The 24,103-nt window shown below is 47.7% G+C and overlaps 1 protein-coding gene across 11 annotated transcripts in view; it reads left to right on the top strand.

The window, feature by feature from the left end:
• KTN1 (kinectin 1) overlaps positions 1-11,793 on the top strand; it is an 82,660-nt gene extending 70,867 nt beyond the window's left edge. For 8 of the 11 annotated variants that reach the window (XM_074544011.1, XM_074544010.1, XM_074544012.1 and 5 more), the window contains 6 exons: positions 43-126; positions 331-414; positions 2,631-2,714; positions 3,990-4,082; positions 9,767-9,886; positions 11,279-11,793. In XM_074544011.1, coding sequence (XP_074400112.1) covers positions 43-126; positions 331-414; positions 2,631-2,714; positions 3,990-4,082; positions 9,767-9,871 — 450 coding nt within the window. In that variant the 3' untranslated portion in view covers positions 9,872-9,886; positions 11,279-11,793. The remainder of the gene's footprint in view (positions 1-42; positions 127-330; positions 415-2,630; positions 2,715-3,989; positions 4,083-9,766; positions 9,887-11,278) is intronic. The other 3 variants (XM_074544015.1, XM_074544019.1, XM_074544018.1) reach the window with 2 other exon arrangements.
• The last annotated feature ends 12,310 nt before the right edge of the window (positions 11,794-24,103 follow it).

Below are 24,103 nucleotides of genomic sequence, written 5' to 3'. Positions count from 1 at the left end.
ACACTGGAAACATCTGATTTAACTCTGTTTTTCTGTTTCTAGCTTAAAAAAGAGAGAGAACATTTGGAAAGTGAACTAGAAAAGGCAGAAATAGAACGATCCACTTATGTTTCAGAAGTCAGAGAGGTAAACACAATTGTCCAAGCTGTATTTTATTTTTTTTTCCTTTTGATTACCAGTTGCCTGGCAAACTAACCTAGTGCTTAGCCCCTGTGGCTGAGGAGTTTGTGTGCTTGTGACCTTAGGCTAGAGCAGCACACTAATAACTGAGCAGAAGAGAACGGGCATACTAAGGAGACAAATCCTAAAAAACTCTAAACTTCATTTCAGCTCAAAGATCTCTTGACTGAATTGCAGAAAAAACTTGATGATTCATATTCTGAAGCAGTAAGACAGAATGAAGAGTTAAATTTGGTAAGAAGCTTGTTGGGCACAAACGAGGCTCCCAGCATACACCTGAAGGGGAGACTTATTTCAAATCCTGTCTGTTCTGCTAACCTCTTCAGCCTGATATTTTTGTCCATTGAAATCATTTATGTAGTCTGACTTTTACAATTTGTCTCTTTTCTCTGCTCCTAACAATAGCATGTCTGGTTCTTAAGACCTTTTCCCCAAGTCTGTAAGACTTTCATTCCTGAAACTTCTTGAGAAGATTTGCAGTGTAGGCATATGCAGCAGCAAATGTAATGTCCTTGGAGCAACAAAAGTGGTGCTCTCATCAGTTTAACTGCAGGATTATTCTCCTCTGGTGGATTTTTTCCCCCCCAAAGCTTTTGAGGATGCAGCAGTGCTATCCCTGCTCTGTGCAGAGCCTTTTCCATCCTGCTCTGTATGAACAGAAATTGGCCAGACCCAAAGTTGGATGAATTCAGAGTATTCAGCCATTCAGCTGCTGACACCCTGCTGTGGCTGAATGGCTGTGCTGGCTTGGTGCTTGCATGTGTCACAGCCTGTTTGGCTGGAAATGCTTCCAGCCAATAATGCTCCTATAGCAGCTTTCTCAAGAAGGACTTTGATTAACAGGATGGACCTAAGGATGCATGGTTTTCCATTTTGAGCCCTTTCCCTTCTCACTTGTTTCAGTGACCTGTTTTTTAAGGCTGCAGGAGCAGTCAGAGCCTTCCTCTGCTTGTGTTTGGCCAGTGCTTTCCTGCTTTTGAGGCAGAATTAGGGATGGTTGTCCCTGTCACCGTGTCTGTGGGATGATGGGACAACCAGGCTACTGCCGCTGATGGAACTGGGCTGAAAAAGCTGATTTAGAAAAGTCACCACCACCAGTAACAATGTGCTTAAGATAATAGTACACTAGCCTCAGCAAGCAAAGCCTCTCATTCTGAAAGCAAGGAAAATGGGAATTGAATGCATATCTGGGAGTTAATCAGTAAACACCAACCTCTTTGAGGCAACAATTTATTATGTCTGTGCACAACAAAAGCTCAAAAAGCTGAGCTCCCAGCTAGGGCAGCTTGAGTGCAGTGTGCTGTGCTGGTGGGAGTGTGAGAATGTGTTAAACAGCCAGCTCCATGCAGCTGCCTCAGGAATGCTGTCCTATTCCTGAGGAATACAAATTGTGGGGTTTCAGAATGGGTTCCCCACTATTTAAAAGGTAAGCAAGTGAAAATGCAGAGGAGCTTCACCAAAATGTGTAAGTCCAGCACTCACCAGCCCAGGTGCTCCAAAAGGGGAAAAGCCTTCCAAGGGTGAGACAAACACAGTGTGTAGGTTTGGAGTCAGTAAAAATTCAGGGCTCTGAGTAGCCCATTGTTCCCTCCTTTAATCTCCTGCTGGCTTGCAGGAAGATTGACAGCAGGAATAGTGAACATTAGCACAGCACACTTGAGAGGCACAAATCCAACAAAATTGGCACTCGAGCTCCTTGTTAGCACTTCTGTTTGAGGCTCAAGCCTCAAGTGCTCTGGCTGGTTCTGTGTGCTGTATTGAAGAGCAATCAAAATATCCTTTAAAAAAAACTGTGTATCCTTTGGAAAGGCTGCAGTTTACTAAGTACTGACTGCAGCCAGTACAAAGTATTCATCCCTCTTGACTGAAATAGTTTCACTATTTTGGATTGAATCTAAACACAATCGACAAGTTAATATCCCCCTGTCAGTGATTCATGCCTTGATGTGCCATTAACAGACTGGTTAAGTCAACATAGTTGTAGTAAGTGGTGCTTTATTAAGATGATAAGTAGAGCTTTTTAGTTTGTTCAGCAGTAGAGAGACTGTTTAGCCTGCTCCTAGCAAGATGACAATCTTCATTTTTGCATATTTGCTGTGAATTAAGTTGGAGTCTGGGCTGACTCCCTTGATAAGGATGCTGAGTGGAGAGGCTGATGCTCCTCCTGGAATGGAGTTGAAAAGTTGAAACCACTCATAAGGAAGCCAATGCCAACCATGTTTTTGTCTTCTGCAGTTTCCATTCTTTACCTTTATCTTTACAGATGGAGTCTCTCTTCCTTGACTGTCCTGGTAAACCTCATCATACATGTGCACTAATCCCCTGTGTGCAGTAATTGTTAGTAAATCTGACTCCCTTTGCAGTCCATGTGCACTGGGTTAATCCCTGGGACAGACAGAGGAGATCTGTGTGTGGGAGTGGAACTGATCTGCTTGCTTACTCTTTTGCAGCTGAAAACACAGCTAAATGAAACACTATCAAAACTCAAAGTTGATCAAAACGAAAGAGAAAAAGTAGCTGGTGACTTGCCCAAGGTAAGCAGAGACCCTTAGCAGTTACACATATAATGTCTGTAGTTTTGCAGTGCTGGAAATGATGATTTGTGACTTGATTTGAGCTGGTGGGTGTCTTGCTCCACTGGCTGGGACAGTAAGAGCTCTACCTGCACGTCAGAAAGGCATGAAACTGCAGCTAAAATGAAATGATGAAATGATAAAACTGCTAAAAGCTCTTGTTTAATCATCCTTCTTGAAAGATTCCCCTGTTCATGATAATTTTATGCCAATAGGTACAAGTGGTGATTTGTGGCTGACAATTCTTTATTTAAAGGAAACCCCAGCCTAATGAAAAGCCCATCCCACAGCCCTCCACCCACACTACAGTTTTTTAAACCCAGTCTCAAATGGCAGAGGGCTGCAAGCTGCTTTACAAAGCATCTGCCCTTTTGCACGTGGTGACATGTCCACTGTAACCCAGTAGACTGCAAATCCTAAAAGTTGGATCTGTGCAAGTGTGATGGGACAAAGAGCTGGGTTTCCTGTGCTTTTCCTCAATGACAAGATGGGTTGGAGTGGAAAATCTTGGAGCATGAGAAGTCTCAGTGCTGTCTGTCACTCCAGAAACAAAGGTGTCATGGGAGGATTGGTAAATGGAGACAGGAATAGCCTGTGGAGTGCTGGGCTCTGGCTCCAGGCTCTGCAACACCTTGTTCCTCCAGGATAGTTTCAAATTGGGCTGAATTCTTCCAGAGGTGGAGTGGGAAATGCTGTTGGGGGAGCACATTTTGTCCTGGACAGGGATAGATGGTCACAAAAGCACTGGGGGAGGTGGGAAGCTAAAGGAAACCTGCTGTAATAAAGAATTTAAAACATATTGCTCTGGATAGTTGTTTTGGGTGTTGAATACAAAGCCATGATGTCCATGGTTTATGGGGTTAGGATTTTGGAGACCTGCGCTCCTACAAAATTTGTAAAATTTACTGCATGATTTTTACCTAATAACCTCATGTGAAACTATTAAAGCTTCCCTGTAGGATTGCTCTCAGGTGCAGACAGGCTGACATGCAACATGCTGATTGTGAGGAGAATGTCAGTCTTGGCAAATGGGTTGGTCCCTGGAGCAAATCTGGCATAAAACAGATTTCCTGGCATAATCTGGCATAAAACAGAAATCTTTAGACAGAGCTAAAGATCTCTGGTGCTCTCAGGGAGATGGGGCTTTGCTAATTGTTGTGCCTTCCCTGTTTCTTCCTTCCTTTTTTTTTTTGTTTTAAATATGTCTTTTTTTTTTATCCTGTCTTTGCCTTGCAGGCCCAGGAGTCTTTGGCAGCTCTGGAGAGAGAGATTGGGAAGGTTTTTGGGGATGCCAATGTTATTGAAAACAGCGACGTTTGCACAGACTCGGTGAGTGATTCCTGGAGCTCTTGCTCAGGGGCCACTCACATCTCAAAGTGGCAGCTTTGGGAAGTGAGGCCCAGCACAGGAACAGGATGTTTGGGTGACTGGGGCTTTATCCAGTGCTGCAGCTTGCCAGGGTGTCAAGGATTCACTGGGAATTTTGCTGCTGTCTGGATCGTGACCTCCTTCCTGTGCCTCAGATTTGCAAAAAGGGAGGGAGGAATTCTGAGCTTTTGGTGGGTTTTTTGTTTGGTTTGGGCAAAAGTGGGGATATCCCCAGATTTGTCCCTTCAAGAAGGGAAAAGGGAAGCCAAAAATAACTCTGCTGATGACTAATTGGGCTGAAAACACTGTGGGGTTGGACCTTCTGACATCAGTAATGCCAAAAAAAGGCAGTCTTGCACAATCTGTAACACTCAGAGATTCTCATGCCAGAACATGGTTCCTTCTGCTCCTCTGCAGCTGTGGCCAAGAGCCAGAACTTGATTTCAGCTGGAATTTGTGTTGATCTTGATGTGGCCCAGCAGCAAAATGTTGCTAAGATGAGTTTCAGCCCTGGATGCTGTGGGTGGGTGACTCTGCAGGCTGGAGGTGTTCCTGTATCCTCCAGCAGGGACATTCCAGCTTTAGGGGCTGGAACTGGGCGGCTCTCCTGAGCCTGTGGGTTGGTGTTAGCACAGCTGGGTGTGGATCTGGTCCTCAGAGCATTGCCCTAAAGACACCACCTGCACAGGGGCTGGGGCTTTGTCACTGCTTTTTCCATCTCTGACAAACAGAGCTTTCACACCAGCCCTGGAACAGCTTTCCAGAGGGCACTTGGGAAGGCTGAAGGAGATTCTCTCCCAGCTCAGTGGTGTCAATGCAGCTCATTCCCCATTTTCTTCTGAGACGAAGGACCTGCTGTCATTTGAGGGGCAGAGGAGCACTTGCTGATAGCACAAATAATTTATATCAGCTCCTTTTAGCTGCTGAACCTAAGTGGCTTCATCAGCTGTGAGAGGAAGCTCGGGGTCCTCTGAGGAGAGCTGCAGGAAAGCCTTTGCAGTCATCAGTAGGAATGAAATGGCTTTTCCAGGCTCATCACTCCTGGATGCTGATGGACCCTGTGCTGGGCTCACCATGGCTGAGCCAGAGATGCAGCTGGGCCTGGGAGATGATTCCTGCAGGATGGGAGAGCTGCTGAGCCCTCCCAGGGGAGGCCAGGGGTTTTCGTGCTGATGCCTTGTGAAGGCTGACCTAGAACAGAGACTGGACAGGGCTAAAGAATAAAGCAGGGATTTATTAAAAGGCCTCAATGGATCCACCTTGGGCAGCACAGGAGCCCAGCCAGGGCTGCACCCAAGGTGAACCAAAATGGTCACAAAATGGAGAACTGGTCACAGGGTCTCTCATGTGACCGTGTTCACAGAGGTCCAAAGATGAGGGAAGAGACGAGGATCTGACTCCATGTTTCAGAAGGCTTGATTTATTATTTTATTATATATATTATATTAAAACTATACTAAAAAAATAGAAGAAAAGATTTCATCAGAAAGCTGGCTAAGAATAGAAAAAGAAAAAATTATAACAAAGGTTTGTGGTTTGGACAGAGAGTCCGAGCCAGCTGACTGTGATTGGCCATTAATTAGAAATTACCAACATGGACCAATCACAGATGCACCTGTTGCATTCCACAGCAGGAGATAATCATTGTTTACATTTTGTTCCTGAGGTCTCTCAGCTTCTCAGGAGGAAAAATCCTAAGGAAAAGATTTTACATAAAAGATGTGTGTGACACTCTCACTTTGGTCAGTTCTGCTCCATTTGCATATTGGTGTTCATTGTCCCATTCCAGCTTTAGCCCATGCAGTCCCATCCTGCTTGTTTTTCTCTCTTCAGTCCATTTTATTTGTGTTCTTGGGCTGAGATTTGGATCATTTGTCCTTGGTGCCCAGCTGGAGCAGGAATTTTGTCTCCCTGCTCTGTGCACAGAGCTCACCATCCCTGATATGGAGCCCAGACCCTCACACTAAAGCAACACAGAACCTGAAAAACAGAAAAGCCAAAACCTGAGGCATCAGTGCCAGTCAGGAGCTGTGTCCCTGTCTGCAGCAGCTGGAGAAAAGCCCCCCTCAAACCAATGCCAGCTCTCTGTGCTGTGCCTTCATGGCTTATCCATGGGGACAGCAGTGCCATCAGCAGTGACACCAGAGCCATCAGCCATGGTATCTGTGGCTGGTGGCTCTGGGCAGCCCTCCTGAGCTGGGCTGTCACCAGATGTGCCCTGTGTGGCCCAAATGTACTTGTTTGGTTTAATTGCCTTACCTTACAAAACCCCTGTGGCTCTCTCATTGCTCTGCTCTTGCTGCACATTGTGAGCCCAGGCTTCTGCCAGAATATCCATGGCTTTATTCTAAAGAGGAGTGTGGAAAAACAGTCCTAATAAACCTGCAATTAAGCTTTCATTAGTAAAAATACATTAATTGTCTAAGCAGCACTCTTGACAGGTAGCCATTGGCAGAGGCTGGAATTAGAACATTATCTTTTCTCCAAGCCTTTTCTGCTGCCTTTTTTTTTTTCCTTTTTTTGAGGGGAGAAAAGGAAACTGTCTCCCCAGAAGCCTAAAAACCCAGCTGAAAATAGCTCTGAGATCAAAAAAGAAAGTCTTCCAGCCACTTCCACCTAGCAACAGTGCCTTTTTTTTTTTTTTTTTTTTTTTTATTTTTACTAAGGACCTGAAAACACATGCTCAAAAATGAACATATTTGTTCCTTCTGGGTGCTGGAACCAACCCACAAAATTGAGAAATGATACTTGCATAAACCCTCAAACACACTCAGAGTGTTTTCTTTAGACTCCTTTGCTTTCTGTTTAAAAATAGACCATTTGGGGTTTCTAATCAGCTGCTTTGTCACTTATGGGACCAGCTGATGACTAAAGGGGGCTTTTAGTGTGCTTTAAGGAAGTCATTTATATTCAGCAGCTTGCTTAGGCACTGAGCTGATTTTGAGGCTTATGTGCAATGTAATGTGCTTTTCCCCCAGTCTCAGTGCAGAGCAGTCCATCACTGGGAACTGGGAATGCCAAATGTGTGAAACAGCCAAGGGGAATCTGTCCAGACTGCTCAGCTCCTCCTGTAGCTGCTGGGTCTGAAATCACAGGGGCTTCCACACTGCCATCCTCTTCCTCTCTTCATCCTCATCTCCCAGAGAAGTGGATCACAGAATCCCAGACTGCTTTGGGTTGGAAGGGACCTTAAGGACCATCCAGTTCCAACCCTATACCATGGGCAGGGACACCTTCCACTATCCCAAGGTGCTCCAAGCCCTGTCCAGCCTGGCCTGGAGCACTGCCAGGGATCCAGGGACAGCCCCAGCTTCTCTGGGCAGCCTGTGCAGGGCCTCAGCATCCTCACAGGGGAGGATTTATTCTGTTTATCTGCCCTAAATGTCCCCTCTTTCCCCCAGGTCATGGAGTGCACAGGGCTGGGGCTCAGCAGTGTGAGGCAGCTGTGCACCCCTGGGTTAGCAGGGGCTGCAGGAGCACTGTGCTGAGCCCAAATCCATTGGGATCTGGTCAGGATTGGCCCCAGGAGGATTGGGGATGTGTCTGTAATTCATGAGTGAGCACTGCCTGGCATTGGTGAGGCCACAGAACAGAAGGGAGACGCAGTAAATGAGGCAGGGAGGGAGGAGCTGTTCCCAGAGGGGCTGGGAGGGCACTGGGGGCTCCTTCCTTGCTCCTGCTGGCTCTGTGCTGCTGCCCAGGCTGCCTCACTGCTGCTCAGAGCTGGATTAATTCATCTGTTGGCTGCTAATTGCCTTTACCCTTCCACTGCCATCAGGCTGTGTGACACTGCTAAGCCAAGTCTCAGCCCTGACAGACCTGATTTTCTGCTTTAATAGGGTAAAACAGGTTAAGGCTGCCCTAATACAGATCTCAGTGATTTTCTTACAGTAGACAAATGTTTACCAGTTGCACAGGAGTAAGAGCTTTGCTGTAGATTGTTTTGTTCTCTTGTCTGAGCCCAGAGTCGTTCCTGTAATGCTGCAGGTGCTTGAGTTTGATTTACTGCTCATTTTGCATTTCCAGCCAAATGGGAGCAGGGAAAATGGCCCTCTCTGAACTCCCTCTAATTTCCCTGGAGCTCTGGGGAGAGATTTGCACCCACATTATGCATCAGTCTCATTCTGTGGGTAACACCAGAGTGGGGCTGATGGATGCTGAGAGCTGCAGACACCTCTGTGCCCCTGTGGAGAATTGGGTACTTCTGCAGTGCTGACACCATGGCACAGTTGCTTATTTTAGCTGTTAAATTTCAAGGAAAAGCTCTTCTGCAGGTGATCTGCATGTCTGTGTTCTGGGCTGAATAAGGATCAGTAAGGTGGGTGTGTGTTGGATGTGGAGTGCTCTGTGCATCTCTGCAGGAGTTAATCAATAAATATATATTAAAACAGGGATTACACCGCACTGTTAGCCCAGGCTGACAGGCAGGGAGGCAGGAAGGGGAGAGTTCATCTTCAGCTGTGACACTTCCTGATTAAGAAACTGTTGAATTCTTAGAAAAAACCCCAAACATTTATTTTTGTTTCAAAACACAAGCTCAGCATTTTCATTTCAGCACAGGAAGCATTTTAGCTCGTGGTAGCTTTCATTTTTCCTGTTTTCATTTTCTCCCTGTTTTCTGGTGCTGGCCAGTGGGAATTTCCCAGGGCTTTGGAGCAGAGGGTGAATCCGTGGGATGGCTGTGGGTGGGGAAGGGTGTGGAACTGCAGGCAGATGTTCCACAGCTGGAACTTGGGCTGGGGTATTGGGTTCTGCAGAGGACACCTCCCTCAGCTCCTCAGTCACACCCAGGCCTTGGTGGTGCAGGAGTTTGGCTGCTCCAGCTCAGGGCTCAGGAGTGGTGAAGGCTGAGCTAGAACAGAGACTGGACAGAGCTAAAGAATAAAGCAGGGATTTATTCAAAGGCCTCAATGCCTCCACCTTGTGCAGCACCAGAGCCCAGCCAGGGCTGCACCCAGGATGAACCAAAATGGCCACAAAATGGAGAACTGGTCATGGGGTCTCTGACTTTGATAAGTTCTGCTCCATTTGCATATTGGAGTTAATTGTTCAGTTACAGCTTTAGCCCCTGCAGTCCCATCCTGCTTGTTTTTCTCTCTCCAGCCCATGGTGTTTGTGCTCTTGTGCTGAGATTTGGGTCATTTGTCCTTGGTGCCCAGCTGGAGCAGGAATTGTTTTGTCTCCCTGCTCTGTGCACAGAGCTCACCATCCCCTGATATGGAGCCCAGCCCCACACACTAAAGCAGCACAGAGCCTGAAAAATAGAAAAGTTAAACCCTGAGGCATCAGCTGTGCGCCCTGGCCTGTGTTATAAACCACATTTCTAGGAGCTCAGCCAGGCTGGTGGAGAAATAACCTTTGGGGCTGGATCAGCTGTGGGTACCTGCACAATTCCTGGAGCAGGGAGGGCTGGAGTCCCAGGCAGTGGGGTAGGGGCTGGATGTGCAGGTGATTCTCTGAACAGGAAAAGGGCTCCTTGACTTTGAGCCTTGTTCTCCTTACACATGGCCATAACCCTCTGACTGACAAGAATTGTTCCCTTCTGCACCACGAGTTGTAATTTTATACAGAGGATCTAATTCTGGGCTTTCTTGGTAATTAGATTGTAAATGAGTTTTTAATGATTTTTTTCTTCCTTCTTCCAGGAATTGAGTGATAAAAGGAGAAATGTGGTGGTGAATCTCACCCAGGATGTGGGTCACCTCAAGAAGCTGCTGGTGTCAGTAAGCCAAATGCTGTCAAAGGGATGAGGACACTACAGCCAGGTGGGTGTGGGCAGTGACCCCCAGTTCAGCTGCTGGGAGGGACACTGCTGTGTTATGGTGGGGCTTTGTTCAGATTAACAGCTCTCATGTCAGAATATGAGGCTTTTTACAATCAGTGAATTATTAAGGTGGGAAAGGCATTCTGAGACTGAGTCCAGCATTTCCCCAGCTCTGCCAAGGCCAGCACGGACCATGTCCCCAAGTGCCACATCCAGGGATGGAGGTTCCATCACTGCTCTGTTGTAATGCCTGACCCTGCTGACACTTCCAGTGAAGAATCTTTTCCTAATACTCATCCAAATTTCACATGCAAATCATAAAAAGCTCCTGGTAGGCACTGGATTTGTTCCTCTCTGGATGCACCTGTCAGTTAGTTGAGACTGATCTTCTGTCCCTCATGTAGGGAGGTAATTCCACCCCTTGGTTGCCCCAAGTTTTGTTCTCCCAGAGCCTTTTTTTCTCTTTGTTTGCCCCACCAGCAAACTGTCTGCACTCCCGTGCTCTGATTGGGATGGAGGATATGAAATAACCCACAGCAGTGGCTGGGAGTGTCTGAACATCAGCCTGTCATGAGCTCTTAATCAGTTACAGACATGTGGACTAGGCTTTCATTTTAATGCTCCAGCTTGGAAACCTGGTGATTCACAGAATTCACAGAATCACTGGGTTGGAAGAGAACTTCAAGGTCATTGAGTCCAACCCAGCCCCAACATCTGAACTCAGCCCTGGCACCCAGTGCCACATCCAGGCTCTGTTAAACACACCCAGGGATGGGGACTGCACCACCTCCCTGGGCAGCCATTCCAGAACTTTATCACCCTTTCTGTGAAACACTTTTCCTGCTATCCAGCCTGTATTTCCCTTGGCACAGCTGGAGGCTGTGTGCTCTGGTTGTGTCAGAGCTGCTGCAGACAGAGCCCAGCCCCAGCTGAGCACAGGCACCTTCACCTTCCAGGAGTTGTAGATAAAGTCAAACAACCCAGAGTCAGCTGAAGGTTGGATAAGCTCAAGACACTGAGCTGTTTAAGGAAGCTGATGCAGATTTGGGTCTGAACTGGGAACTGCAGCACTCACTGAGGAGTGTCAGAGCTGCCTTTCACCTGCTGAGGATGGGATTTGTTGCATTCCTGGTTCAGGAGCTTTTTGTGCTCCTGCCTTTGTAAAGCAGGGGCAGCAGAGCTGGCAGAGGGTGCCTGGGTGTCCAGGAGGGAGGGAGGGAGGGAGATGCTGCTGCACCTTGGCTGCTCTGGGAGGCTGCTCCTGCTCAGCTCCACCACCCAGGCTCATTCCCTGGGCTTCCTCATGGGCTGACACCAAAGAAATGCAGGCAAGGTGCTGGAATTATGGAATTATTCTAACCCTCTGACCTGGTGATTTGTGTTTCTCTTGCAGAGTGAAATCACGGGGGAATCGTTCATTTGAGGATAGCAGAAGGCATTGTATTATATTTTGCCAAATTAAAGCCTTATTTATGTTTTCACCCTTTCTACTTCGTCAGAAACACTGAACAGAGTTTTGTCTTTTCTAATCCTTGTTAGACTACTGATTTAAAGAAAAAAACCCCAACTCTGTAGACACCTCCAGAGTTTAGTTTTATAATAAAAACAAACCTGTTTGGATAATTAGACCTTTACATTCCTGGAGAGACAGTAAACACATAATCTTTTATCTTATTTTGCTCAATAAAACTTGTTCAGAAAATTCCAACATGGTAAAGTCACCAGTGGGAAATGACATTTTAATACTGATGTTGTACACTGTTTTACTTAATTACATTTTTGGGATTAGCTGCCTCTGACTTCAACCTCAAGTAAACACTCCTTTTTTTTTTCTTTTTTTTTTTTTTGGTTGCTAATGTAATCAGTTTTTGTAATGGTGTCAGCAAATAAAGGGATGCTATTATTCAAGGTGTTCCTGCTCTCTTCTTTCAAGTGAGTTTGGATGACTCAGGTGAGGTTTCCACCTCTCCCCTCCCCAAAATGAGCATCAGGCTGTGCTTGTTTTTGGGCAGAGGAGGAGGCAGCAAGTTTTAAAAAAGACAAGAAATCCCCATCACAGTGTCATGTAAATTGTGGTTCTGTGCCATTTGTTGTTTTTGGGAAAGATGAGGGAGTGCCAGGGGGAGGAACAGCTGGAATCACTGGATGTGACAAAGCCAGTGGTGAGCAGAGTGTGTTCCTCTGCCCCAAATCCAGCCCCTGGGTGGGAGTTTGGGCTGGAAGGAGTTCTGGGACAGGGTTTGGATGCTCTGTTCCCTTGTGCTTTGCTGGGAACAAGTGTGGGAGGGTCTTTGATGGGACAGGGATTCTGTGGGGAGATCAGGTGGCCTCTCCTCTGTGTCTTAGAGGAACCTCTCAGTCCTGTGGGATTCTGCAGTGGGCAAGGTGAGGGGTGGTTTGGTTTTTTGGAACACTTGAGGGCGTGATTATCTGAGGGAAAGTGATAAAACAGGGGTCAGTCATTAATTGGGGGGTTAATTGCAGAGGTGAAACAGATCAAACTGCTCACCCTGAGCTGTTCACACTCCCCTCTGTGCTGGTTTTTAGTTAATATTTGGCCTTCACCAGGCAGGAGGTAAAGAAGCCTCTTCCTCACATGGTTCCAGTGATCTGCATCATGCCAAGTCCTGCTGAGAGCTGTGAAACAGCTCAGAAGAGGAAGAAAAAACCTGGAAAAAATGTGGTTTCCTCTCAGCAGGAACTACCCCTGGCCTCCAGCTGTGGCCACTGAAGTGTTGTGTTCCATGGAGTAAAAACTCAAATGCCATTAGCCTGACTTGTGTGGGTGTTTGATGTAGAAACACACCCCTACAACTGCAGATCCAAGAAAACCTGAACCCTGGAGGGTCTCCTGGGTTGGGGTCAGAGGCTCTAGCAGGTGTCTAAACACCTGTTTTGAGGTGTAATTGACAGTTTAATGGATCCATGCAGTTTTGACTGGTTTAAAATTATTTAAGAACATCACCCAGGAGTTTCAGTGGTGATGGTTTGGGCTGGGGGTGTCCCTGTGGCTCTGATTCTTTCTTGCCTCCCTCAGGGGAGTCCTCTTGGCCACCCATGCTGGGAAAGCTCCTCTGAAACATCATCTCAATGGCATCTGGGCTCTGCAGGTAAGGTGAGGTCCTTTTTTCCTTCAAAAGGTGGTTTGCAATGCAATAAATAAATAAACAAATAAATAAATGCTTTTGGAAGGGACAGCAGTGCCTGGAGAGCTTCTGGATCATTCCTGTGTCTCCAGACTCTTGACTTTGTGTGGGCTGAGCTGCAGGGCAGGGGGTGAAGGTGCTGCTGCAGTGAAAAGGGGATGGATTTGCAGCATCATTCCCTTTCTCTCTTGGCAGGAATTCTCCCTGGTGAGGACGGGAGATCTTTTTCGTTTTGAAATTTAAGCTCAGGTTTTTATTGGGCTTTAGGGGATGTACAGAGGGGTTAGAGGCAGCTGTGGAAAGCTCAGCTGAGCAAAGGCTGATCCCCTCTCTGGAAGATGAGGAGAGGTCAGGCTGGTTCCCCAGGGCACTGGGAGGAGGGAAGGATGCTGTTTGATCTCACTGTCCTCTCCAGCCCTGCACAAAACACTGCTCATCCAATGTGGTCACTGAGAAATGGGATGAGAAAAAATGGGATGAGAAAAAAATTAAAAATTGTGGGAAGCTGATTGATCAGTGCAAAGGTAGGGCTGGTGCTGGTGTGTTCCCAGGGCTGGGGTCTCTGCAGAGCTCCTGGTGCCCAGCCAGGCAGGAGAGGAGCAGGATGGTGTCTGCCTGCACTAGAGGGAGACAATGGCTAATGCATACAGGGATGCTTTGCTTGGAAAAAAGCCCAAAGTGGGATGTTCAGATGCTGGCAATTGGATTTTTTCTGGTATTTATTTATTTTTTTGGAGGTGATTTGCACTGGGAGAGGCTGCACTGGGTGATGTGGGGCTGGGTGCTGCCTGTGCAGCCTGGCTCCTGTACAAACCTGGCTCCTTCTGCTTTCAGTTCAGCATCTTCCCTCAGCATGGGAATGGTGATGCCTCAGGTTTGAGCTTTTCTGTTCTAAAATTCAGATTCTGTGCTGCTTTAGTGTGAGGGTCTGGAGTTCACATCGTGGGATGGTGAGCTCTGTGCACAGAGCAGGGAGACAAAACAATTCCTGCTCCAGCTGGGCACCAAGGACAAATGACCCAAATCTCAGCCCAAGAGCACAAACACTGTGGGCTGGAGAGAGAAAAACAAGCAGGGTGGGACTGCCTGGGCTAAAGCTGGAATGGGACCATGAACTGCAAGGTGCAAATGGAGCAGAACTGATCCCAGGGACAGACCCCATGCCCGGCCGTGCATTTTGGGGCCATTTTGGTTCATCTTGGGTGCAGCCCTGGCTGGGCTCTGGTGCTGCCCAAGGCAGATCCATGGAGGAGATGCTTTGAATAAATCCCTATTTTACTCTTTAACTCCATCCAGTCTCTGTTCTAGGTCAGCCTTTTCAAGGCGTGACTAGGAGGTGAAGGGGAAGGCTCTGAGGTGTCTCCCTGAATTTGTGCTGCCTCTCCTGGGTCCCTCTCACCCTTTCCTGGCTGGATCCAGCCCTGGGGAGCAGCAGGTTGTTTATCCAGGAGCTGCTGCTGCCTTTTCTCAGGCACTGACTCACCCAGCTATTTATTCCTGTGATTAAAAAAGGAAAGCTCATGCAGCTTTAATTCAACCCCAAATAATTCAGCTGATTTTGCCATAGAATCCCTGTGCAGTGACACAGCTGTGTCCTCCCGGGGTCCCCGTGTCCCCCTGCTCCCTGTGTGACCTTGGCTGTCTCTGCAGCTCTCTCAGGGGTGGTTGCACTTTGGGGGTCACCAAGAGTCCTGCCAGTCTGGGTTTGGTTGTACTGGGGGGCTCTTGGTGGAAGCTGAGTGGACACAGCTTCTGGTGGCTGAGTGGGAATTCCTGAGGGAGCACCCAGAGGGTGAAAAACTCCATATTTCTGCCAGACTTCAAGGTTAAACATCCAGCAAAAACTTCTCCTCCATGGTCCAGACTGTGCTTGTGCCCTGGCTGGAGAGGAGAGGTTTTGGGGAGAAAGCCTCTGGTGATGCTGTGGGGTGTAAAGTCTCCAAAAACTTTAAAACAAATTGGAGATGATTGCTCCTTTCCCAGCATTCCATTTCTCCCTCGTCCTGTTGGAGGTGTCACAAATCCCTGTGGATCCCCTGGGCGGTGTCTGAGGGGGGAGCAATGGGCAAGGGCTGCTCTTTGGAGGGAGATTTAACCAAAGATCTTCACAGAGGGTGTCTTCTCTCACAGACTTGCTTAAAATCAGGCTGAATAAAATCATTCCTGAAGGCTCAGATTTTGCTGAGAGCTCTGCCTGCCACAGGAGCAGGATCAGGGCCTGAGGTGAGGCCTCCTCTGGAGCTTCCTCTGGATGCCTTGCTCTGTGAGATTTCCACAGCAAACCTGTAGTAGAAGCCTTGAGGAGTTTCCCAAGCCTGTAGGAATGAGCAGAAGCGCAGGAAAGCTTGTGGGAATGCCAAGGCTTGCTCAGGAGCTTACTGGGGAGGTCCCCTGTGCTGTGTCCCCCTGCAATCCCCACCTCGTGCTGTGACACAGGGATGCACAAAACATCTCATTTCTGAATTTCTATGTTTCTTTTCCTCCAAGGACATCTCTGGGAGGGTGCTGGGGTGGCTGCTGGAGGTGTCCCTGCTCTGACGTCCCTGTGCTGGGCATGGGTGCAGGTTTTGCTCTCAGCTGGTGCATCCACAGCCCAACCCTCACGCGGCTCCTCGGTGCCTGTTTGCAGCTTCCTGAGGGGATGCTGCTATTTCTGGAAATACCTAAAAATACATCTGCAAGCTCCCGGGGAAGCTGCTCTGCATCACTGAGGAGCTAATTAAACTGGGGGAAACGCAGGCCCTCCAGCAGGGCTCCTTCCACCTTGCTGGAAATGTTGTGGGTTTGTTTGATTCCTGTTTTTGCAGCGATCCGTGTTGTGCATGGGCAAAGTCCAGGGGTTTCTCCTTCCTCTGTGTGAAGGGCAGGTTTGCACCTGGGTTTTTGGGCATTAATATTTTTATTTTGTGCAGTTTTGACCCCCTCAAACCCTGAACTTCAGCTTCAGGCCCACTGTGACTATGGCAGGACTCCCCAGTGGAGATGGGATAGAGGCCTGGCAAACACCTTTGAGTTTCACCCTGTAAATTTCTGCAGATCTGGGGTTAAAATCCAGCTCAGATGTGCTGAGGGGTCCCAGTGGGCTTTGGATCTCCAGCTTGACCATCAGCAATTCTTTATATTTACAAAACCACTGTCAAACGTGGCTGTGGGCCCTGTTTGTGTCACTGTGGGACCATGAGAGGATGGAGACTCTGAAGGCTCAAGGCCTTTGTGATCTTCTCACAGGATTTATTTGGGTAAAACACCCCTCACCACCTCAGCCAGGCTTAAAGCAGACAAAATAATGACCCCAAAGACAATTTCAAAGCTCATATCCAGAGCCAGAGTGTTCCTGCAGCACCTCAATGCTGCCCAGGGCCATCCTGGAAAAACCTGATCTCTTGCTTAAACAAATGGGCTCATCCTAATCCAACCCTACAGAAAACAACCTGGGCTGCACCAGGCTGGGGATAGAATTCTTTAAAACCAATAAATATTTCAGGAGCAGAGGGAGCTGGTCTGGATCAGCAGTGCTGGCCCTGGCTGGTCATTATTAATTCAATGGATACAGTGCTGAACTGGCTGAGGAAGCACAACAGCTGAAATTTTAAATGCTGCTTCCCCCCACATGGCTGAGATGATTTACTGGATCTTCAGTGACTCAGAATGGGGGCCCAGCCTTCACCCAGGTGTTAAATACAGCAAAAAAAGGTGGTTTTGCACACATGCCTCAGGCTGGGGACTCAGTGACAGCAGGACTTGCACTCCCAAACAGTCAGCTGGGCTTTCCAGGATGTCTGTCCTTAAAATCCTGCTTTTGGGGCCCTGTGAGGGAGTGAAAATGTTGGGTTAAGGAGACTCCAAGGTGCTGCCCTGGCAGAGCAGGATCAGTCCCTGCTCCCAGCCCAGGGAGGCATTTTGTGACCCAGCTGAAACAAATGGAAACTGATGCTCTGTCCTCTCAAAGGGCTCCTGAAACCTGATGAGAGAACCAGCAGGAGCAGCCTGATTGTTGGGGTGTGTGTGAGAACACAACTGCTCTCTTGGGAATGAGTGTTTGTAGGGAAAAGGCCTGAAAATGGGACACTCAGGGAGCAGGAATTTATAAATATCATGGGATACAGAATGATTTGGGTTAGAAGGGACCTGAAAGCTCATCCAGTTCCACCCCTGCCATGGCAGGGACACCTTCCACCATCCCAGGGTGCTCCAAGCCCTGTCCAGCCTGGCCTTGGGCACTGCCAGGGATCCAGGGGCAGCCACAGCTGCTCTGTGCCAGGACCTGCCCACCCTCACAGGGAGGAATTCCTTCCCAATATCTGCTCTCTGTATTTTATCTATTATGCATTTTTATATGTATAATAGAATGTAAATGTAGCTTCCTCTCTCCCCTTACCTTGCTGGGGGGGTAGGCAGGGGCAGCTGGGCCCTGTGCTGGTTTTGGGGGAATGTGGGGTCTTGGGTTTCTGTGGCTGAGATGACTTTTGGGATATTAGAAATTCTCTTTTTTCCCCAGCCCTGTGACCAAAGAAGTTCAGATTTGTCAGTTTTGCTTTTCAAGATTGTTTATTTTTTCTTGTCTATTCCATTCTTTCTCTGACCTGCTGAGATCTGCCCAGCAGGTCAGGTTCTGGGCACAGTCCCTGCCCTTGGGGTGGTGTTGGCTTTTTACACTAAGAACTACCTGTACTTTATTTACAATAATTTTCCAATAGCTATCACCTATGTTAGACACTCTGTCTCTGCTCTAAACCAATCCAGAAGTGTCACCATCCCAGCAGAAAATGGAGGACAAGAAGAAGGAGGAGGAGGAGGAGCAGGACCAGGAGCAGGACACACCCAGATTTCTCTATCTTGTTTCTTGAGCCCCCATTCTAAATCCCCAAAATTCTACTTTTTCACCCTGTGACAAATTAATTATCATTCTACTCAAACTCTTGTGGTTTGTAACTCCTCACACAAAATTGGGAATTGTTTCCATGGGCTAAAATCAAAGGCACAGCTGTTTTTGACTCTGAGCCCCCTGCCAGGGTCCCAAATCACCCAGGGCAGCCAGAGCAATGTCCTGGGTCCCACACTGGGGTTGCTCTGTGGCTCTGAAGTTGTGTCCCCATGTCTCAGGGTGCCCTTGGTGTGGCCCTCTTCCCCCTTGGGTGCCTTTTGAAGAGTTTTGTAGCACACAGTGTATTTATTTTAAATACATATACAGGTGTTGCTGCTGGGCTGGGGGCTGTACAGGCAGAAACACAAACTCTCCCCAGGTGTTCTTTCTCCTGGGATTCCTCTTCTTGCTGCTCAGGGTGAGTTTATTGCAAATCCTGTGGTATTTGACAGGTGGATCTCTGTCTGAAGGGTGCTTTTGGCAGCTGAGGCAATTTCACCCCCTAGAGCTAAAGGTAAAGGGTGAATCCTGTGGGACTGAGAGCAGGAGAGGATCCCCAGCAGTGCATGTTTGACATGCCTTGTGCCAATAATGGGGTGCTGATTCCACATGGACATCATGTCCACATGTTACACATACATCTCTATAGGTGTGTGTGTGTGTTTCACCAATAAGGGCAGGAGTTCTCTGCTCCAAGGCCAGGACAGGGCTGGGAGCAGCCTGGGATAGTGGAAGGTGTCCCTGCCCATGGCAGGGGCTGGAATGAGATGCTCTTTAACCAACCCAAACCATTCTGTGACTCTCTAAGTCCTAATTTGCAGTTAAATCTTGCCTGAGGATGGCTAAATCCAAGCATAATTTTTTCCCTGTCACCTTTTGCTTAAAATCCATGTCCCAGGCTCATCTTTTACTGACTAAATCCACCTTTCAGCATTAGCCTTTGCCATCATCCTCCTTCCCCAGGCCCTGCAGCTGACAATAAGCTGCTGTAACAGCAACCAGCATTAACACAAGGGCTACTCTTAATTACAGGAGCTGCTGTTTATCTCCCCAGCTCTGTTTGCTGCTGACAAAAGCCCTCTCAGGAGGGGGGTCTCTTGTTAATAAGCTGCATGTGCACCCCAGCAGCGACATATTGATGTATTTTTAATAAATATTCTCCTTTAAAGGGCCACATATGTATTCTGGGCTAATCCTCTCATTACAAGATCGCGGGGCGAGCTCCGAGGTCGGGGAGAGTGCGCCTGGCAAAGCTGGATTTCCTATTCATGGCTGGTGCCTTAGATCTTGTACTTCCTAAAGGGGAGAGATGATGAGAGCAATAACAGCTCGCTGTGCTAATTATTGTCATCCTTGAAGTTTAGAGGATGGAGGTGCCTCGCCTCAATTAAGGAAAAACGGGGAGCGATAACCCGATAATAGAGGAGCCTTTCATTAATCAGTGCCCCTGGAAATGGGAGGCTCTGCCGAGGCTTCTCCCTGTCCACTGCCACCAAATGCCTCTGTTGGGATGGGAGGACACGGAGGGAAATGGGAATTGAGTGTTGGAATGGTGGAAAAGGCTTGGCAGGAGCCCTTCTGTCCTTGGCTCTGTGCTGGGTGGATGCAGGGGCTGCGTCCTTGTGCTGCCTAAGCTGGAGCAAACCTGGAGTTAGAGGGATGGAAAAGCACATTTAAGCCTTCCTCTCTGCTGTTTACCTTGCTCTCCCACTCGGGTTGCAGGGGCTTTAATTTTGTTAAAATCAGATTACAATATTTTCTGTTGCCATTTGCTCAGGGCTCTGCGTACACCGGGCACTCAGCAAAGGGACAAAGGGCTCAGACTAAAGATTTAATCTAAGCCTGCACAGGCCAGCAACCACACAGGCTTTGAGCTGCTGCATCCTCATTTTTATCACTGTTTTCCACTTATGTTTTCCCTACTTTCATCTTTTTTCTCCCATGAAAAAACCTCTTTTTATGTGAAACCTCCAAGTGTTTTCTTCTGCTGGCTGGGGAGGATGAGACATCCTGGAGGTAGAGAGACTTAAATCAGGCTGGTGCTTCGCAGGATACAACATTCCTGCCTCTGTGACAGTGGTTTTCCTTTTTGTTGTGGCTCTGGATGGATCCCATGTGCAGGTTGATAAAACAGCACCACAAATGCACAGTTTTTTACCTCTGTCTCCCCAAACTGGAGTGCAGACACTTAGTGAAGAGCATAATTTAATTTCCTGAAATATTTACACGTTGCATGGAGCAATGGTGGGGCTGGGTGTGAGTCCCCTGACAGTTTTAAGAGGGTTTGGATGGTTCACATCCCTTCCTACTTGGGTTAAAACTTGGCCACCAGACATGGGAGCAAGTGCTGAAGGCAGCCTTGGCTTTGCAGGAGCTTTCTGCCTGCAGGGAGTTGCAAGATGGGACAAACATCAGCCTGGAAGGGAATTTAGGGTCCTAAATTTAGGAATTTAGGGCGTGAGCTGTCCCTCACCACTCTCCTAGTCCTAAACACATTCATACTCTTAACCCTGGCAACTCTCTCCACCCCCATCCTATTCCCCCCTTCTATCCAACAACCTCAGAAATACCCCCAGCACAACAATCATAAACACAGTTAAAACTTCATTTTTAATTAGCCATATCCCAATAACAATTTGCATCCACTCTGGAACAGAAAGCATCTCCTCCTCCTGGGAATGAAAGTTCATCATAAGCTTCAAAATCCCCATCATTCCCCAATTTAGGAATTTATGGAGGTGTGAGCTATCCCTCACCACTCTCCCAAGGCAGGAATGAGGAGTAGAACCCCTGGGAGAGGTGTGGTGCTACCTTTTGCCTTTTCCCAGTTGTTTTGGTTGGTTTTCTTCATCTGGAGGAACCAACCATGAGCATCTCCTCATGCTGGAGATGCATCCCATGAGGAGCCTGTGTTGGGGGATGCTGCAGCATCCATCCCACCATGGAGCTCATTTTGGGGATGGGGACAGGTTTACCCATGAGCAGCATTTTCCCCACCATCCTCTTGGTTTGGGATCCTGTTGAGAGGGAAATCCTGAGTGGGGAAATCACATTTGTGGCTGCTGTGTGCATCTAGGAGTGCCACAGGTGCTCTGAGAGCATTTGCTCCACCCCAGCTGGGTCAGGGGGTCACACACACGCTACAGGGATGGGCTTTTGGCATCACTCCGGTTTTTTTGGGTTTTTCCTTTCCTCTCAGGGCAGGGAGGGAGCGGGAGGGGAAGGATTGCTGGCTGTTCCTTGCTGAGGATGCTGCTGAGCTCCGGGGGAGGAGGTGGCGATGGAAGTGACTCATCCGTCTGGCGGCTCCCACGCGGGAAGGTGATGGTTGGTTCCCCTCCTTCCTCCTCGGGGGAACAATGGAGCTGTCGGCGCTGCTCCCTCTGCAGCCGGCTGCTTTCAGAGATGGGAAAAATGTGTATTTTATGACTGGCTTTTTGCAAATATTAAAACGAATATTAGATGTGTTGTGTTAGAAAGTGATGCTGTGTTAATCTTCTTAAGTAGTGTGTTGTGTATAGTTTTAGGTTACAAAAAAATGTTAAAATAGAAACGATGCTATGTAGGATACTTTTTTTAAAGAAAGGACTCTCACTGAGACAACAGCCACAGGACACCTGAATCTTTCAGAGAAAAAGAATTTATTGCTCCATTATCAGGAGAAATGAACTTCTTCCCACCTCGAAGGTGCTGTTAGGATTCAGAGGAAGAAGCTGACACTGCCCAGACAGAATCCTGTGTTTGAATGGAATTTATATATCATGGATGAGCTGTATGAATATGCAACAGGCTGTTGTTTTTAAGGGTTAATCCTCTGTTAACGTGGGTCCTATTTTGGGCGTGCTGCCCAGAAAAGGTACCCGGACTGTCCGTAACTCTTTGTCTCTAATGTCTCATATTGTCCTAATTCAAATTGTCCAAATTATTATTACTCTAATTGTATTACTGTTTTTCAGAACCATTTTATTACTCTTAAACTTTAAAAAATTTAAAAACAAGTGATTGGCATTTTTCACAAGAGATGCCTTCAGAGGGAGTGGGTTGGAGCTCTGGGGTGGCACCATGGCCCTACACGGCTGTCACCTCTCAGCCCCCGGGGATTTGTGGTTTTGTGCATTACCTGAGGGAAAATAAAAGGGGTTTTGGGCAGGGTAAGGACAGAAGCTCTGCAAGCCCTCTCCAGCAGCTGCCAGCCTGGGGGCTAGGCAGGGGGCTGGGTAGTGGTTGTGAAAAACGCCAATCACTTGTTTTAAAAATTTTAAAAGTTTAATAGTAATAAAATGGTTCTAAAAATAGTAATACAATTAAAGTAATAATAATTTGGACAATTTGAATTAGGACAATATGAGACAATAGAGACAAAGAGTTACAGACAGTCCGGGTACCTTTTCTGGGCAGCACGAGCCCGAAAAAGGATCCATGTTAAAAGAGAATTAACCCTTAAAAACAATAACCTGTTGTATATTCATACACCTCATCCATGATTCATAAATTCCATCCAAATACAGGATTCTGTCTGGTCATCATCAACTTCTGCCTCTGAATCCTGGCAGTGCCTTTGCGGCAGGAAGAAGTTCATTTCTTCTGATAAGGGAGCGATAGATTCTCTTTCTCTGAAACATTCAGGTGTCCTGTGGCTGCTATCTCACTGCTAGTCCTTTCTTTAAAAAAAGGATCCTACATAGCATTGTTTCTATTTTAACCTTATGTTATAACCTAAAACTATATTTAACACACTACTTAAGAGAATTAATGCAGCATTACTTTCTAACACAACACATATAATATTCATTTCAATATTTGCAAAAAGTCAATCATAAAATACATGCATTTGTCACAGTGATGCTCTCCCAGCTGCTGGTGGTCTGCAGCACGGGGTATCCTGAGCCACTTTCCATGGGTTTAAGAACCCGCTTTCCATAGGTTTCATGTGCTTTCCATGGGTTTAAGAACCATCCATGAGCTTATCCTGTCCCTGCTGGAGCTCCCCTAACTGTGGTGTCCCCAGGCAAGGAGATGCACTGATCAAACACCCACACTCGTAGGGATCACTGGCAAATCCTGCTGGCCCTGTGCTTGCAACCCCAAACGTGAACAAAGCTCTTAAAGCCTGCAGGATTTGTTCCAGAAATTCCTGGCGCGTTCCAGCGGCTCCTGGGAACTGATTTCATGTTTTGTACAAATGTTTCCCTGGCCCCTGCGAGCAGAAGGAGAGCGAGCAGCGCGTGCAGCAGCTGTTGGTGTCACAGCTGATTTTAGCCCAAATTTGGCAGCTCTGAGCTCAGAGCCTGCCCAGAGGCTTCAGCTTCTCCGCCCCTCCCAGCAGCAGGGTTTGATTTCTGCTTGGGTTCAGACACCTCTGGGAATGAATCCCAGGAGTTTGGAGCAAGTTGAAATCAGCTTCAGCTTCTCCTCAGGGCTCCTGTGCTGCTCCACTCAGCTGTCCCAGAGGTTACAGGTGCTCCAGGTGTGGGAGAGCCCTCCAAAGGTCTGGCTGTAGGGAGAGATGCAACAGGACAGGTGATCACAGCTGAGCCAGTGGTGCTTGGCCTTGGGAGAACCTGTTTCTCCGTGTTTCTCCATATCTGAATTCCCAGCCAGTGCCAGGGGTGGCTCTTGCCCTCCTCCTTGGCAGCATCCAGGCAGGTTTTTAGCTCTGGGACTTTGTCAGGGACATTTTGGGAGAAGAGGGAAACTCTTGCCTGCGAACAGATGGCTGAACTCCATCAACACTGTGAGAGCACAGGCCACAGTGATCTGCTTCTCTCATCCAACCATCCATGCATCCATCCATCCATCCTTCATCCTTCATCCTTCATCCATCCATCCATCCATCCATCCATCCATCCATCCATCCATCCATCATCCATCCATCCATCATCCATCCATCCATCCATCCATCCATCCATCCATCCATCCATCCTTCATCCATCCATCCATCCATCCATCCATGAATCCATGGATCCATCCATCCATCCTTCATCCATCCATCCATCCATCCATCCATCCATCCATCCATCCATCCATCCCCCATCCATCCATGAATCCATGGATCCATCCATCCATCCATGATCCATCCATCCATCATCCATCCATGTGCTCCCAGCTCTTTCCCCAGCCCGGATCCCTCTGCCCTTTTGTCCATGTTGCTCTAGGAAAGGTTTGCACCGATATCATTCTCCAGATCATTTTAGGGTTTATTTATTTT

Source organism: Zonotrichia albicollis, chromosome 6 (genome assembly GCF_047830755.1).
Source record: "Zonotrichia albicollis isolate bZonAlb1 chromosome 6, bZonAlb1.hap1, whole genome shotgun sequence".
In the NCBI taxonomy this organism is placed as follows: Eukaryota; Metazoa; Chordata; class Aves; order Passeriformes; family Passerellidae; genus Zonotrichia; species Zonotrichia albicollis.
This window is presented reverse-complemented; position numbering and strand designations above follow the sequence as displayed.